Genomic DNA, 14,921 nt, shown 5'->3' with positions numbered 1-14,921 from the left:
AATAACTTCAAACAGGCTCTTCCTGTATCTGTGGATCAGACCTGCACAATGTTCAGGAGGAAATCTGGACCATTCTTCCTGTCAGATCTGCTTCAACTGAGTCATATTCTTAGGATGTCTGTTTTGAATGGCTCTCTTGGGGTCAGTCTACTTAATCTCTAATGGGTTCTCTCTGGGCCACTTAAAAAGGTGGATTTTCTTAGCTTTAAGTCTTTCTGTAGTAGATTTACTTCGATGTTCAGGGTCCTTGCATCATCAAACTTATACTGAGCTTCAGCTGGTGAACAACCCCCCCGACATTATCCTGTAATTTATTTTCCCCTGGGTGATGGTGTGCTGTCCAGGCCCAGAGGCAGCAAAGCAGCTTTAAATCAAGATCTACCTTCCACTGTACTTCACTGTTGGGAGCATGTGTGATGCCCACTTCTAGGGAGAGCAACCACAGAACTAAAACGTCTCCATTTATAGTTTGTCTGACTCTAAACTCTTTGAGATGACTCTGTGACCCTTTGCAGTTTTATACAAACAAACAGTTCTTGATGGTGAGTCTTCTGAGGTCTCTTTTTTTGTGAGGCATGGTTCATATCAGCAGATGCTTCTTGTGAAGTTGTTTTTGTAAGTCAAAGCTGCTCTGACCCACACTTCCAGTTTGGCTTCAGTGATTGGACTCCAGCTTTGCTAACTCCTGACTCCAACTAGCTTTTCTTGATGTCATTAGCTGAGGGATTTGTATTATTTTTCCTACCCACGCTGTGAATCTTTAATGTATTCAGTATGAACAAGAACAATGCAATGATTTGTGTAATATTAGTTAAAACAGATTGTGTTTGTTCATAATTGTAACCTAGATGAAGATCTGATCACATCTTAGGATAAATTCATACATAAATGCAGATGATCATAAAGGGTTCATTTTCTTTTTCATGCCACTGTTTGTGGGATCGAGTCAAAATGAAACGACAACATAAGTGCGCTCATGTTAATGAAGGCACATGTCACCCAGTGCAACACTGTGGTTCATTCATGTGTCTTTAATAGTTTCTGGACAACAGTGGAGCTGTATGGTACAGAGGAATGACATCAGGCTTTGGATGCACTAACAATACTTGTTTTTTCGTGTCATCACAGGACTTGTAGATGATAATGCCGGCTTTATTCTTTAATGTAAACTGAGGCTTATCAGTGTCTGCATCAGGAAAAGCATACCTCTCTGTCATCAAAACATTTCACCACTGCCAATAGCCTCTCCTAAAATATATTTGAAGTGTAGAAATTCCAGATGTGTGAAAATGTCAGCTATCAGAAGCGTTAGCTTGTCATATATTGGCACAGTATCAGTCCTGCACACTCAAAACGGCCTCTACTTTTTGCCAATTACTACCTATCTTTAACTTCACTTCCTGTATCATTATTGATTCATTTCAAACCACTGGTTCCTGGAGAGGCGGTTGCCATGACAGCAAAGTTTGGGGTCATCCTCCAAGAAACCGGGATGTCAGCGTGCGGGTGGCTGGCTCTGTTGCTTCTAAAGCTCTGATTAGACAGAGGGAAGGAGGGACTTCACCCAAGACCTTGATACATTCATTAAATATAATGTTAGGACCATGATATTGATCTGTGAGTGGGTGTGTGATCACTTGAAGATGAACAGCACTGTTGATTTATGAGTTTAAAGTAAGAAAATGTTCAGTGCTCAGGTTTGGAGTTTAAAAAAAAAGAAAGACAGTAGTGAAACTCTTCCAGACTATTAACCTGGGACAGACACAGATGTCTCTTATATGCTGATGTATTGTAAGACTCCTAGCCTTCACTCACATGCTGAGGTCCCTGTTTACCAAGACTTAATAGCAAATGCAACATGTATGATGAGTCTACTTGATGATATTTGATGGCATTTCTCTTCTTTACAGTGCTCTGCTTTTAAATTCAGAAAACCATCCCAGGTAGGCGTGCAGGTTTTAGTGTGACTGCTTTAAGAAACGTTAAACATACATGACACACTCTTTGGAAGCGATTAAAGAGCGATGGTGAAGCTGTTTTTGCATAATAGCTTTATTTGATTGTGCTGGTCTGTTTGTGTGTGTCTGTGTGTGTGTGCGCGCTCACAGATACACCATTACACCTCATTAAGCAGACATTGTACTGCAGCCATAAGAGGGGTGTCACAACCGTCGTTACCCGACGAGCGAACGGAGTGATTGAATGCGAGACGAGGCGCTTTGCCTGCTCGCCCGGGACGGTTACAGCACATTTACATAAACATCACCTCCTTTTACATTTCATTAGCATAGAGAAAACATCAACGTGAAAGAAGGAGTGGAGGAGGGATGGATAGATAGATTAATGAATGGATGAACAGGGAGGAAGGGAGGGAAGGGCAAGACGGAGATGCTGCAGTTAGAGTGTGCTGAGGGAATGGAGACGCTCTTATTAAGTATTAGAGGAAACATTTACAGATGCATTGTTGGTTTTATGAGTCCAACTACATTTCTTTTCTGGCTTAAGGAGACAATATATCCTGTTAATTTTTGTCTTTTTTCTGTTCCACTTTACTCCATTCTCTCCTGTGCCACCCTTTTATTATCTCCTTTGCTACCATAACACACCAGCATAGATCCACATATAACTTGGCTCTTCTCTTTGTAGCCCAGCGCCCTGTCAGACTTTAAAAAAAAAAAAGTGGACCGAAATCCGTTCATTTCAGTGGAATTGCAGTGATAAATGGACTAACTCGGGGCGAAGTAAATCCACACTGAGCTTTTCTGTTTACTTCAACTTTGGTAAACTGAAACATAATAATTTGTACTGCTGACAAATTGCAAACCATCTTGAAAGTGTTGATCTTTGAGGCAGTTGAGAGCTGGAGTCCAAAACATAGAAAGCAGAAATAGAAATAGTATCCGTGCACTGCCAAAGTAAAGCCACTGAATTACTAGCTTGCCAGGGTATTTTGGTGTTTTAACCCCTGTGTTTTGCTGCAGTAGCTCATGAACTTTCACTGCAGGTAGTAAGCCAGCTTTCAGTCCAGTTTGTCTGACCAGGCACTGATCGGTAGGCCGACTTATCTCTTCACTCTGGGCTCGGCCTACCATTAAATTTGAGGTATTTGCATGTCTCTGTTGTTCACTTAGAATATGTCATGGGTTACTGCGGGACCACAAGGAGCCAACGGATGTAATTTTGTTATTTTACATCAGATAACTGACAAGAAAAATAATTCCACTGTGTTTTTTTTTTTTTTTTATCTCTGCTGTGATAACATTTCTCTCCATTTGCACTAAAAGTATAATGCAACTATGGTGAATCTGTTTTCCTCTGGTTTATTATTTAAACAAGTGCCACTCAAATTGCTTTTGAATGTAATCTGACACATGTTAATTCCTTTAGAGCAACTGAATCTGAAGTCCTGAACAAACAGCTGCTCCCTGATACACCAGCTCAACATACCATCAAACGTAGAAGAGCAGCAATTGCTGCACCGTGACTAGTTAGTTTCACCTATCACTTATAAACTACTGAAAACCAGACCAGTCTGTAACGATATAGATATTGGCATAAAAGATTCTGCCAGTGGAAATTCCCATAAGATGGCTTTCACTCAGATTATGATAACTGTAAAGCAGCACATACCGAGTGTGCATGGTAGCGTCATGATAAGTGCAGCCTTTACGGACAGTGCTCCTCTCCGTGTAGCTATGGGAGAAAAACATCCTGGCTCTGTTATTATTCTCTCCCATGGCGACGATTCATAGGGAATGACTTTACTTACTTTGTAAAATTGAATTTATATAGACAATAACGCCGCATTGTATGCTACAACCCTTTTATAAAAATTATAATGAAACTCCACATATTTTCAAAGTAACTTATTCTTGTTGCACAGCTGGGGCAACAGCCTGCTGGTACGTTAGCAGAGGTAACGGTGAGACGGGAGATGGCGGGCTCTGTTTGTCATCTAGTCTGTAGACTACTGCTCCTCAGTGTAATATTCCAACAGAGACAGCTTATAATGCAAAAACCTAAGGAGGTATTAAACTAAGTATTAAGTGTTTTTGGATTGAAATTAATTGAGGGAAAGTTTAAAGATATTGATAAATCAGATTTGATCCAAACTAATGCCTTCATTCTGCACTGCACATATAGTATATACTCTATGATACACGCTGCATCCTTATCTTTCAGAGCTGCTGTTTAAAAGGCAGAAGAGCTGAATGGTCAGTTTTGCTTATCTATATTAATTCTAATCTAATTAAGCTGGTGGTCTTAAACACAGCCAGGCATTTCTAATTGAATCTCTGCCTTACGCATCAAGCTACATAATGAATGTAGGGGCACATACACACAGAATGAGGATAGGATAGGCCTCATTGGCATGACTGTGCAAAATTGAGGCTTTAATGGTAGGCTCTCTTACCCTTTACACCCATATATAGCTGTCACCTTGCATAACAAATGAGGGGGGTGATTTAATTAATTGGGTTTTATGTGGGAACGGTAACAGGAAATCTGCACCTGTAGGGATTTTCCTCTAAGGCGAGTATGTGTGTGTGTTTGTGTGTGTGTAAGTGCAGTAGAGTTAGATTTATTGGTATTTGGTTTGGTTTTTCTGAAACTAACTTTTTACATATTATATAATTGTGAGGCTACATTGAATGTTTCAGCAATCCTGGCCACATTTGGATGCCTTCACTTAGCACAGTACAGTATACCAGTATGAAGCCTAACCCCACATCGTGCCTGTCATGTATTATAATTACATTTGAGTCACTAACCCAAGCATCTGATTTTCCAAAGAAGAAAAAAAAATCCCAGAAGGTCAAATTGACAGCACTTCTCCAGGATCCTCAAAACCTCTTCTATTCTTCTAACCATCTGGGAAAAAAAATATTCAGTTAGTTATTTTTGTAAAACACAAGCAATACATTTATTTTATATGAAAATAACAGATTTATAACAAATCTGTGTTGCAAACTGGTGATGTGGAGTCTGAAAGACACCTGTGTTAACCAGTAAGGGAAGGTCTAATGAAAGACACTGTTAGGTTGCATTATGGGAAGTGTAGGATCCAGTCTTACAGGGGTTTACTAGACATTAAAAGTCAGGATATCTCTTTTTCTGCTGAATATACTTTGACCATTCTGTCTTAAATATGTCTCTTGCACAAGAAATCCTCCAATTAAAAGATATATAAGACATATAGGTCATTTGTCCCAAGCCTCTGATTTGACCCAGAGGAGCGAACCAGCGACATGTGTACCGAACGTTTGATGTCATGGTAACAATAAAAAACATGGTTAAGGTTGTGGAACGGTTAGGTTAGTCAGGCACAAACTTCTGGGTTAAAAGAAGTAGGCTACTCATTTTTAAGTAGAAGCACTTGTATGCACACACACATGCAGTTTCTTAATGCCAGGCCAAGGAACTAGGTGCAGTGTGTATCCAAGGCAACCTAAATTAGCCTTAACAGGTATGTGGGCATTATGTGTCTTGCTGAGGAGAGAGTGAGAAAGCAGGCATCCAAGATTGAAAAGAAAAGAGAGAGAGAGAAAGAGAGGGGTGAGAGTGCACAGAAAGACAGGAGTGTGGGAAGGAGGAGTGCAAGGCAGCAGATAAGGCCTGAGAGGGAGAGGAGGAGATGAGAGGTAAAGTCAGAGGTTGAATGTGATTAGTAGAAAGCAGAAGAAGAAAAAGAGAGAGGCAGCGAGGCATGATGGGATCAGGGAGGGGAGGGATGGAAGGGGAGAGTGGTGCAGTGGGTGAGTCAGAAGGCAATGAGAGTGATTGGGAACTAGCATGCTGCTTATTGCATGCCATGAAGAATAAAGTGAGCAACCAGTCTGAATGGGGTGTGTGTGTGTGTGTGTGTGTGTGTGTGTGTGTGAGTGAGAGAGAGAGAGTGAGTGAGTGAGAGAGTGAGTGAGTGAGTGAGTGTGTGTGTGTGCGCGCGCGCACTGCAGAAAAAGCTATTAAGCAATACCGGCACAGACAGAGCTAACTAAATTACATCTCCAAAAAGACAAGATTACATTTGCTGCTAGACACTCACACACACACACACACACACACACACACACACACACACACACACACACACACACACACACACACACACACACACACACACACACACACTCCATGTTTAGAAGTACAAAGAAATCATGCTGCTAACACGCATGCTCTCAGACACAAACACACACACTAACACTCATTTACATTGACTAGTGTCTGGATGACAGAAGGGGTCCAAGAACACAGACGGCCCGTGGGTGAGATGACGCACAAGTGCACACACACGCACACACACACACACACGCCCAGATACATAAATCTAAATATACACATGTACTGTACAAAGCCTGTTTCTCAGAATTGTCACATAAGTGTCTGTAGAGTGATGGAAAGCAAAGACGAATCAGAGTGTCTGTGTTTGTGAATGTGTTTGTCACAGCTTTTGCCAGCATGTGCGTGTTAGACAGCCCCTGAAGGTGTTGATTGGGGAATGTGTGCAGGGATGTGTGTTGGCGTGTAAGTGTGTGTCTGTATTTTTCTTTCCATCCCTGCAGCATTTATCATTCACCTCCTGTACCTCCTCCTCGCTCTCGTCTCCTTCTCTCTTCCCCCGTCTGTCAGTCAAACGGAGGTGTCAGTCTCGCCTCCGCTTTGAAAATTTGGTTTGGTTTTATGTTTTAGTGAAGGTTTTTGGTTCCATTTTAGCCACTTACTCATTAAGTTATGTAAACACAAACACAACCCACGAGTGTCTGGAAAATCTTTGGCTTTGGTGCACTATACTAACACTTTCAACCACTTTATTAATACTCAAAACTATGGTATAATAATTGTCGCCTATTGTTATATAAAATATCCCTGATTCACATCCAGATAACAACACTAATAACACACAATAACTATTAATAATACAATAGCTGGCATCAGTTGAGCCAGGGATCTGCTGGTGGTTACTTGGCTCTCATTAACTACTGCACTTACACAAATAGAAACAAATATCTGCCACGTGTAATGTGACGCAGGAGCTGGTGCAGTCAAAAAACAGAAATGAGAGGATTGTGCAGCCTTGACAAAGGTATGTGCTCTCCCACCTGTAGGTCAGTTTAGCTGGTAGCTGGTACAGACCAAGGGGAAAAAGAGAAGATGCACTGTACCCTATGTGAATTGAAGATTTAAGGATAGAGGGTGTTGAATGCTGTACAAGCTGTAAATCCCCCTGAGATAAATTAGTGCCTAGTGATTTATGATTATTGGGCTTTTATAAATAAAACTGACATGATTTTGATTTGACTTTTAGTTCTGATCTTCTGATCGTCATGTTTCAATCACTTTTTAACGAGAAACTGCCAAAATACATGATAGAGTACAATTTAAACACACTTCCAGATTGATCAGAAAATTTACACCCTCAGTGCGTTCCCTCATTTGTGTTACCATGGTTACCAAATGATCATGCGTCATATATTGTAGATTGCTGATATAGATTTCTTCCTTGACAGTTCCCATGATCAGTAAATTGATCAAAGAGTAATTGTTTTTTTTTTTGTTTTTTTTTTAATTAATATCTATAACCACATGTACTGTCACAATATACTGTGGCTGGTGTGCTTTGCGTTCACATCACCACCACTTGGAAGCAGACCCTGGCTGTTTGAGAGGTCAATGAACCCAGGAATGGCTCGGTAGATATACATGAGCTGAGGAGGATGCTGATGAAGCTAGTGAACTCTCCTCATTTCTGCTATGGTACTTGATTTTAAAGGAACAGTTCCCCCAAAAAACAACAGATGAAGGCCTAAAGATTCTTAAGAAGTATCCAGGATGTGTTTATGTGTCTTTTTTTTTTTTTTTTTTTAAAAAGGTCCTCTCTGGTACACTGAAATACAGAGAAAGACTAAAAATCTGAAAAACTTTCAAAACGGTCTGGGTGTTACGTAAAGATTGGCTCTACATCGCAGAGATTACAGGGGAAACTGGGAAAACAGAAACAAAAGGGTGTGTGAGTGTGTGTGTTGTTGTCGTCATTAGTATGAGGGGCACCCCACTGTTCCCAAGTACCAATTTCCTGCAGAGGAGAAAAGGGAAACGAGGACAGGCCTGGAAGATGGCAGGAGAGGAGGAAAAAGAGAGAGAGAGGAGGTCTGGTGTGAACGAGAGGCATTATGAATTACAGTGTGTGTGTGTGTGTGTGTGTGTGTGCACACATCAAAATGAGTCACCATCAAACTAATGTTTTGTCCCAGTACTTAGTCATGATTAGTAACTGTGTGTGCATGTCTTACACCAAGTGTTCTGCAGTATATTAGCTGTGAATCTGACTTTCCTGTTGTTTGCAGGTGAGTATAACAGATCTGATTGTGCTACATGAACTGGCTTGTGTGTGCGTGTTTTGTGTTTTTGCTTTGTAGTGCCTCCATTTGCCGTGACTTCTGTGCTGTGCATTTAATATAGTTTGAGTGTAGTAGAGCAGTGTAGTCCATTTTGTCTTCAGGTAAAATTATCTTAACACAAGGTAACGACACAGTCTGTCAGTTTCTGTCATAACATAGTGTTTTGTCGTAATGTGTGCTGGACATAGTTTGCACCGGTCTCTGAGGACATATTACTTTTCTAGCATTTGGCTTCTACATCACAGTTCGCTGCCTTTCCATCCGAGCTTTAATCAAAAATAAAAACAGTTTTCAAGGACTAACATAATACGAGGATGACCAGCAACTCTTTCTTAATGAAAAGAAAGTTGTGACAAATAGCAGTGGAATTACATTTCCTTAATAAATGAACAAGCGGTAATCTTTAAAGGGACGGTTCACCTAAATTGTAAAAAACATATTTTTGCCTCAAGGGGTGTCGAGCTTTGTTTTAGTTTTAGTGTCCACAGTAAACAGAAGTTTGTATGTGATGCCCACAGCCTTGGAAATGTCATTAAAAAAAATTAGCACAAAGTGTCTCCAGTAACAAGGTTCTTATTTCTCTGAATTATCCACAAACATGAAACTGTAAACAGTTTCCCATGAAACTATGTTCACTGAAGAAATGAAAACGTTTGATAGTGAGAAACCTGGTCAAATAAAACCAACAAATATGTAATATCTGTATAACTAGAGACCACGAATGTGAGTGAGGAAATGAGGGTTTTGTTTGTTTGTAAGTTTAGTTAATTAACCCTTAAACAGCCCTAAAATGAAAAATACAAACATGTGTGCTGCTCCTCTCATACTGATCTGTCATGATTTTAGGGTACTTTACCTGTTGCACTTTGTTTTATTGGTCTTATAGTTTGCATAGACAAAGAATGAAGTGTCTGATAATAAATGAAGAAAGAATGAATATTGCCTTGTGTTCATATGGAGTAGTCCTTTCAATCAAATTCCTCTATACAGTCATCTAATGGTTACCCATTTGCAACCATTAGTTGATCGTCATAAATGAACACAACTAAACTCACTCAAATGACAGTCTCAGATATTTGTTTCCATTTTCTCTGTAATTAGCATCAAACATAGTTCTTCAGTTCTGGAGGGTTCTTCATAGGAAATTACTGATCTGTAAAACCAGATTACCCAGCTTCCTTTTATCCGACATACTCTTTGTTTTCAGAATGAATGGTTGGCGTCTATGTATGTTCACCTAAGACTGATCTGTTTCTTCATCCATCCATCCATCCATCCATCCATCCATCATGTCAGGCACTACAGATTCAATTTTTGGTGAAATTATAGATTTCACCATTTATGAAATTGCATTGACTCACCAATAAAGTGGTCTATTGCTAATATTCATCAAAACAAAGTAATACAGTATGTAGGATCCAATGGATTTTTGGGCAGACAACATGTTTACTGCTGCTCAGTTTCAAAAGCTGTTGGATGGAAACACAGCTACTGTTATTGGCCAGTGTTGCCAAGACTGACTCATAGAATAATTCTTTTTTTTTTTTTTATTTTCAGTGCCAATATCTGGGTAATGTAGTTTCAGTGTGTGTTTTTGTAGTCCTAACATGTTATGCTGTCATCCTGCCATCCCTGTAGTTTGCACGGTTCGCTGTCAGAAGTTCCTGATCTCGCGGGTCGGGGAGGACTGGATCTTCCTCATCCTGCTGGGACTCCTCATGGCCCTGGTCAGCTGGGTGGTGGACTTCTGCATCGCCATCTGCCTACAAGGTGAGGCATGGACGGACGGAGGGAGGGAGGGACTGGGTTTGTACCTACAGTACAGGTCGAGGCATGGAGAGTGCAGTTACAGTAGGGTGAGGCAAAGAGGTGATTTAAGAAGGAAGGAATTCATTTTTAGATACAAGAACAGCCGGTGGTATGCATGAGGGAAATATGCAGGTGTGCATAGGATGCATAGAAAAAAAGGAACTGACTTGTTGATATGGATGGATAGCAGGACTGAAACTGAGGATGAATAAAAAGAAGAGGTTAGAAGGAATAGATCCAGGTGAGGAGACAGGGATAGAGGAGGGGAGGAAGGAAGGGATCATTAACTTTAAAGCATTAAAGTTAGGAAACCATTAACATTCATTTATTACGTTTAAACACCAAATGGTTTTCTCCCAGAGTGCTTTATAGTTATGGCTCTCTAAACATCCTGTACAAAAAAAAAATCCCCAGAAAAACAAAATACCAGAAAAACATACAAATTGTACACACTCTATGTAATTCACAATTTTATGCAGTTAAACTAACATCCACCTCACAGTTTATCCAATGTTTGTGTAATGAGATGGAAATGAGAACCAGTTCAATTACAAACAACAAATAGATCTTTTTTGATAAGGAGTGAATATAATCAAATAATCCAATCAACTGGTTAATTGTTTGTCCCCCAGATACTTCGATTATACTCATTTTGCTCTCTCATGAAGACCATGTATTAAAATAAATCTACAGGATGGTGATTTCAGAGCTTTGGGTCAAGGACAATAAAGGCTGAGTCTTCCTTAAACCTTGATATCTTATTAAAAGCTGCTGTGAGAAGTCGTCTCTCTGCTTTTTGGGGATTTGTTAAAAGCCTGGGCTGTAGAGTCAGTGAAGAGGCGGACTAATACCAGTGTAGAGAGAGAGGCATCATTAGATAGAAATCAGTGTGTGACTGATTCAGTCATTCTGGGAATTTTACACCTTTAAATATATATATAAATATCTTACAGCCTGGTCAGAACTAACACTGATAATTACAAAGCTTTAAAACAGACATTTGCCTTATATGCATACACATGGAAGCAGTTATACTTGCTCGCAAGTCTAGTTTTATACAAATCTATCAAAGTCTGTTCATAAAGGTTTTTGACTTTAGGTGTCAACAAGATTTTGAGGGATGCAGCTCTCACAGATTTGTTTTATGCAGCCGGAGAAAAATATGAGCCATCCAACATTTTTCAAACTCTGTTTACTGAGTTTTATCAAGACATCTGCATAACCTTGTAATTAAATGGGATATTGTTGAAAGACCCAGACGCCCAGAAGGTGGGGAATGAACAGAAGGAACGGACGCTGGCAGGCACAAAGGACAGAGAGAAGTTAGAGAAACAAGAGAAACAAGTGAAAGATAAAGAACTGAAGAAGAAATGGAGGGATGGAAGACAGAAAAAGGGATTGTGGGTGGATCAAAGGATGGCAGGAGGGATGGATGGACGGCCTCCTTTAGCGCCTGTCATCTACCTGCTTGGTGGATGCAGGAAGCTGAGGGAGGAGATGATGTGAACGAGGGATTTATCAGTAAGTCAACTCTAAATTCCTGGAAGAGGAAGGTGGACTTTAAACGATTGAAGGAAGTTGTGAGAGCTGATCTGAAACCTGACGGGACCAGGGCTAATTCACATGGATTTGTGAGTGTGTGTGTGTGGGTGTGGGTGTGTGTGTGTGCACGCGTGCATGTGTTTTGCTGCACTCTCAAGGAGAAGCTCACCTAGTCCTGTCAGTTTCAGTTATGGTGTACAGTTCTTTTAATTGGATACAGAACATGACTATCCACCTGTCCTGAGGAGACACACACACACACACACACAAACACACACAACTACACACACACACACACACACACACACAAACACACACAACTATACACTAAATGGTTTATATGACAGCTCTCATGGATGCACATTTAACCCTCTGTGTGTGTGTGTGTGTGTGTGTGTGTTACAGTTTGTCCTCACAACATATTTACTGTAACTCTAATACAGTGCACGTCCACACATTACATCAATGCAAACACTCTTTCTCACTGTGTGCATTTTGTGTGTATTTGCGTTGTTGTATACATTGGATTGTGGTTTACACGTCTGCCCTTGCTTTTTGTGTGTGTGTGTGTGTGTGTGTGTGTGTCCACAGCACAGAAGTGGATGTACGGTGGCCTGGACAGTAATGTGTTCCTGCAGTATCTGGCCTGGGTCACTTACCCTGTGGTCCTCATCACCTTCTCTGCCGGCTTCACCCAGATCCTCGCTCCGCAGGCTGTTGGTACGACACACACACACAAAACAACAGAACATAAACACAGAGCGTATAGACAAATACACCACGCGAGCACTAAAGACACTTAAAAGTGATTTCACAGTCAGCAGCATATTATTTAACCACAACTGATAATCAGCTAATCTTTAAAGTAATTTATCAAATTCACAAATGTTGTGAATTTGAGCAAATGTTCTTCTCTGGTTTATGTCACTGTAGATTTCACTTCTTTGGCAATTTGAAAATGTCAGCTTTGGGCTCTTTGAAGATTCAGCATTTTTATATATTTTGTAGACTAAGCAGTTGATTGGGTGATGGAAAATGAACGGTAGGATTAATCTAAATTGAAAATAATCATTAATTTCAGGTCTATATTCCTGTAGATAAAGATGGATTTAAGGCTGAGTTTAAATATGATGAAATGCTGTCAAACCCCAGCCTTATAAATAACGGAGGTTATCATCTAAACTAGGGAATGGATTTGCAAGTGTTTGCTATTTCTGCATTCACAGCTGTACAAAAAAGATTTAAAAGTATACCTGAGCAACCACAGCCTTTAAACAATTTATAGTAATACAAATAAACCTGTGCAAATTATATAAGATAATATTAATGTTAAAAGAAAATACAAATTATTTAAAATCTTTGTTGATTCATGTTCTCTGTCACACACTGACGTATAGTGATTTTTGGTCTAGTTGACACAGTGGGTGGCAAAATTGAATCAGTACAACACTGTGTGACACTGCCACAGCTCCACAACAGCAGGAACACAACCAAGATGAAACAAAAACACCAGAGTGTTGCAGAAAAAACACATAATAAACTGAGATCAGTAGAATTTTACAATCAAAGTATCTTAGTTAACATCGATGTTTTGGAACAGAGGAGGAGGCAGTGGGTTTGCAGGCACCGTAAAAACTGTGTCGCTTACCTTACTCTACCGTAGTGTAACACTACTGTGACACGCCGTAAATCTCCTCTGCTCCTCTTCAGCCTTGACCCCCTAAAGGCGGAGCTCCTTCCCCAGGGGCCTCCTGAGCAGAGAGAGAAATCTTCAAAACTGTAATGCGCTCTAAAATTCAGGTTGGGTTTGTCTGAATTCCCTGCAGCTCTCTGCACAGGTGCACGCAGACCTGCCTGAAGTTATTTCGGCAGCAGGTATTGCAGAGACTTTACTGTCACTCTCACTGACAGAGGCTAAAGAGACGGGAGTGCTCCTGAGAATCCGAGGTATCTTCCTCTGTCAGCGAGACACACCTCCTTTTCTCTTTCACTTTTCAGCTCACTGGCTCTGTGTTTTAAACTGTCTTAAGTTGAACAGTTTTTTAATCATCATTATTTAAAAAAAAAAAGAGGCCAGAACCTGCTGTTGGACGTAATTTTAAGACAGTTGCCACATTTGATTTATAAAACTTTGAAATGCCAGACAGGGAATCGTGAGAACACCTGAGAGTGTGACTGTCTGTAGTGGATTGTGTGTATCCTATAAACAGCCATTACAAAGTTTTAAGGTGCTGTGGTGAGCAGATGCTTGTTGGCTGGAGTGTGTTTGGTTTCACTTTAAGTGGACACTCAGCTGTAAGCGCTCGCTGTTTCCTCCTGCAGGTTCAGGGATTCCAGAGATGAAGACCATCCTGAGAGGAGTGGTGTTGAAAGAATACCTCACCTTTAAAACGTTTGTGGCCAAGGTCATCGGCCTCACCTGTGCTCTGGGCAGCGGCATGCCCCTGGGCAAGGAGGTAACACACAAACACACACAGACTCACAAACAAATCAGCATCACCCACTCTATGGGCTCCTCCATGTAGTGCGTATAGTCTTGAATGGAGTTACCCTACTGAATGGAAAGATGTACTATTCCGGGACAACATGCGACACACACACACGCCCACACACAACACAAGCTGATGATTTTGTCAATCAGTGAGTCAGTCAGCACCATATGTGACTGTGATGGAGCTGAAACACCGGCTGCTCAAATGAGTGTTGAGTAAAAACTTGAGGCATAATTACTCATACAGTAGATGCTTTCTTGTTTTTGTGTGTGAGCAGAAATAAATGTGCACGTCACCATAAACTTAGCTTTTCAGGTGCATCTCATGATTGCTGACAAAAATCATTTTCCACTGTGCTTCTATATGTGAGCCAAACCCACGTGCTGACCCAGATTCAGCAGCTACTGTATGTTGTTTGGTAACCCGGTTTCAGTGATTCACAATGTCCAACACCAGAATACCAGCCATCTGCAGTTGCAGGTCAAATCATTATCAGTCATCAAAAACCCATTTAGGTCAAAGTGAAGTGTAGGACCAGGTTATAATTCTTGGTGAAAGTCAGGTTTATAGACAGCAGCTCTATCCTGTCTGAAATCAGGACATAGATTCAGAACTAACATGCTACAGTACATGAACGTCTCAGGGAAACATTCCAGGTCCCTATGTCCCTGCTGCATGA

At 40.6% G+C, this 14,921-nt stretch overlaps 1 protein-coding gene across 3 annotated transcripts in view; it reads left to right on the top strand.

Annotated features, from left to right (window-relative positions):
* Nucleotides 1-14,921, top strand: part of LOC121186883 (chloride channel protein 2-like) — a 143,655-nt gene that overhangs the window by 60,834 nt on the left and 67,900 nt on the right. For 2 of the 3 annotated variants that reach the window (XM_041045762.1, XM_041045759.1), the window contains exons 3-5: nt 10,038-10,169; nt 12,342-12,470; nt 14,073-14,206. In XM_041045762.1, the coding sequence (XP_040901696.1) occupies nt 10,038-10,169; nt 12,342-12,470; nt 14,073-14,206 (395 nt within the window). Of the gene's footprint in view, nt 1-10,037; nt 10,170-12,341; nt 12,471-14,072; nt 14,207-14,921 lie in introns of those variants that run through there. The other variant, XM_041045761.1, reaches the window with a different exon arrangement.

This window comes from Toxotes jaculatrix, chromosome 9, assembly GCF_017976425.1.
Source record: "Toxotes jaculatrix isolate fToxJac2 chromosome 9, fToxJac2.pri, whole genome shotgun sequence".
Lineage (NCBI taxonomy): Eukaryota > Metazoa > Chordata > Actinopteri > Toxotidae > Toxotes > Toxotes jaculatrix.
The sequence above is the reverse complement of the archived record's forward strand: the minus strand, read 5'-3'. Positions and strand labels throughout refer to the sequence as shown.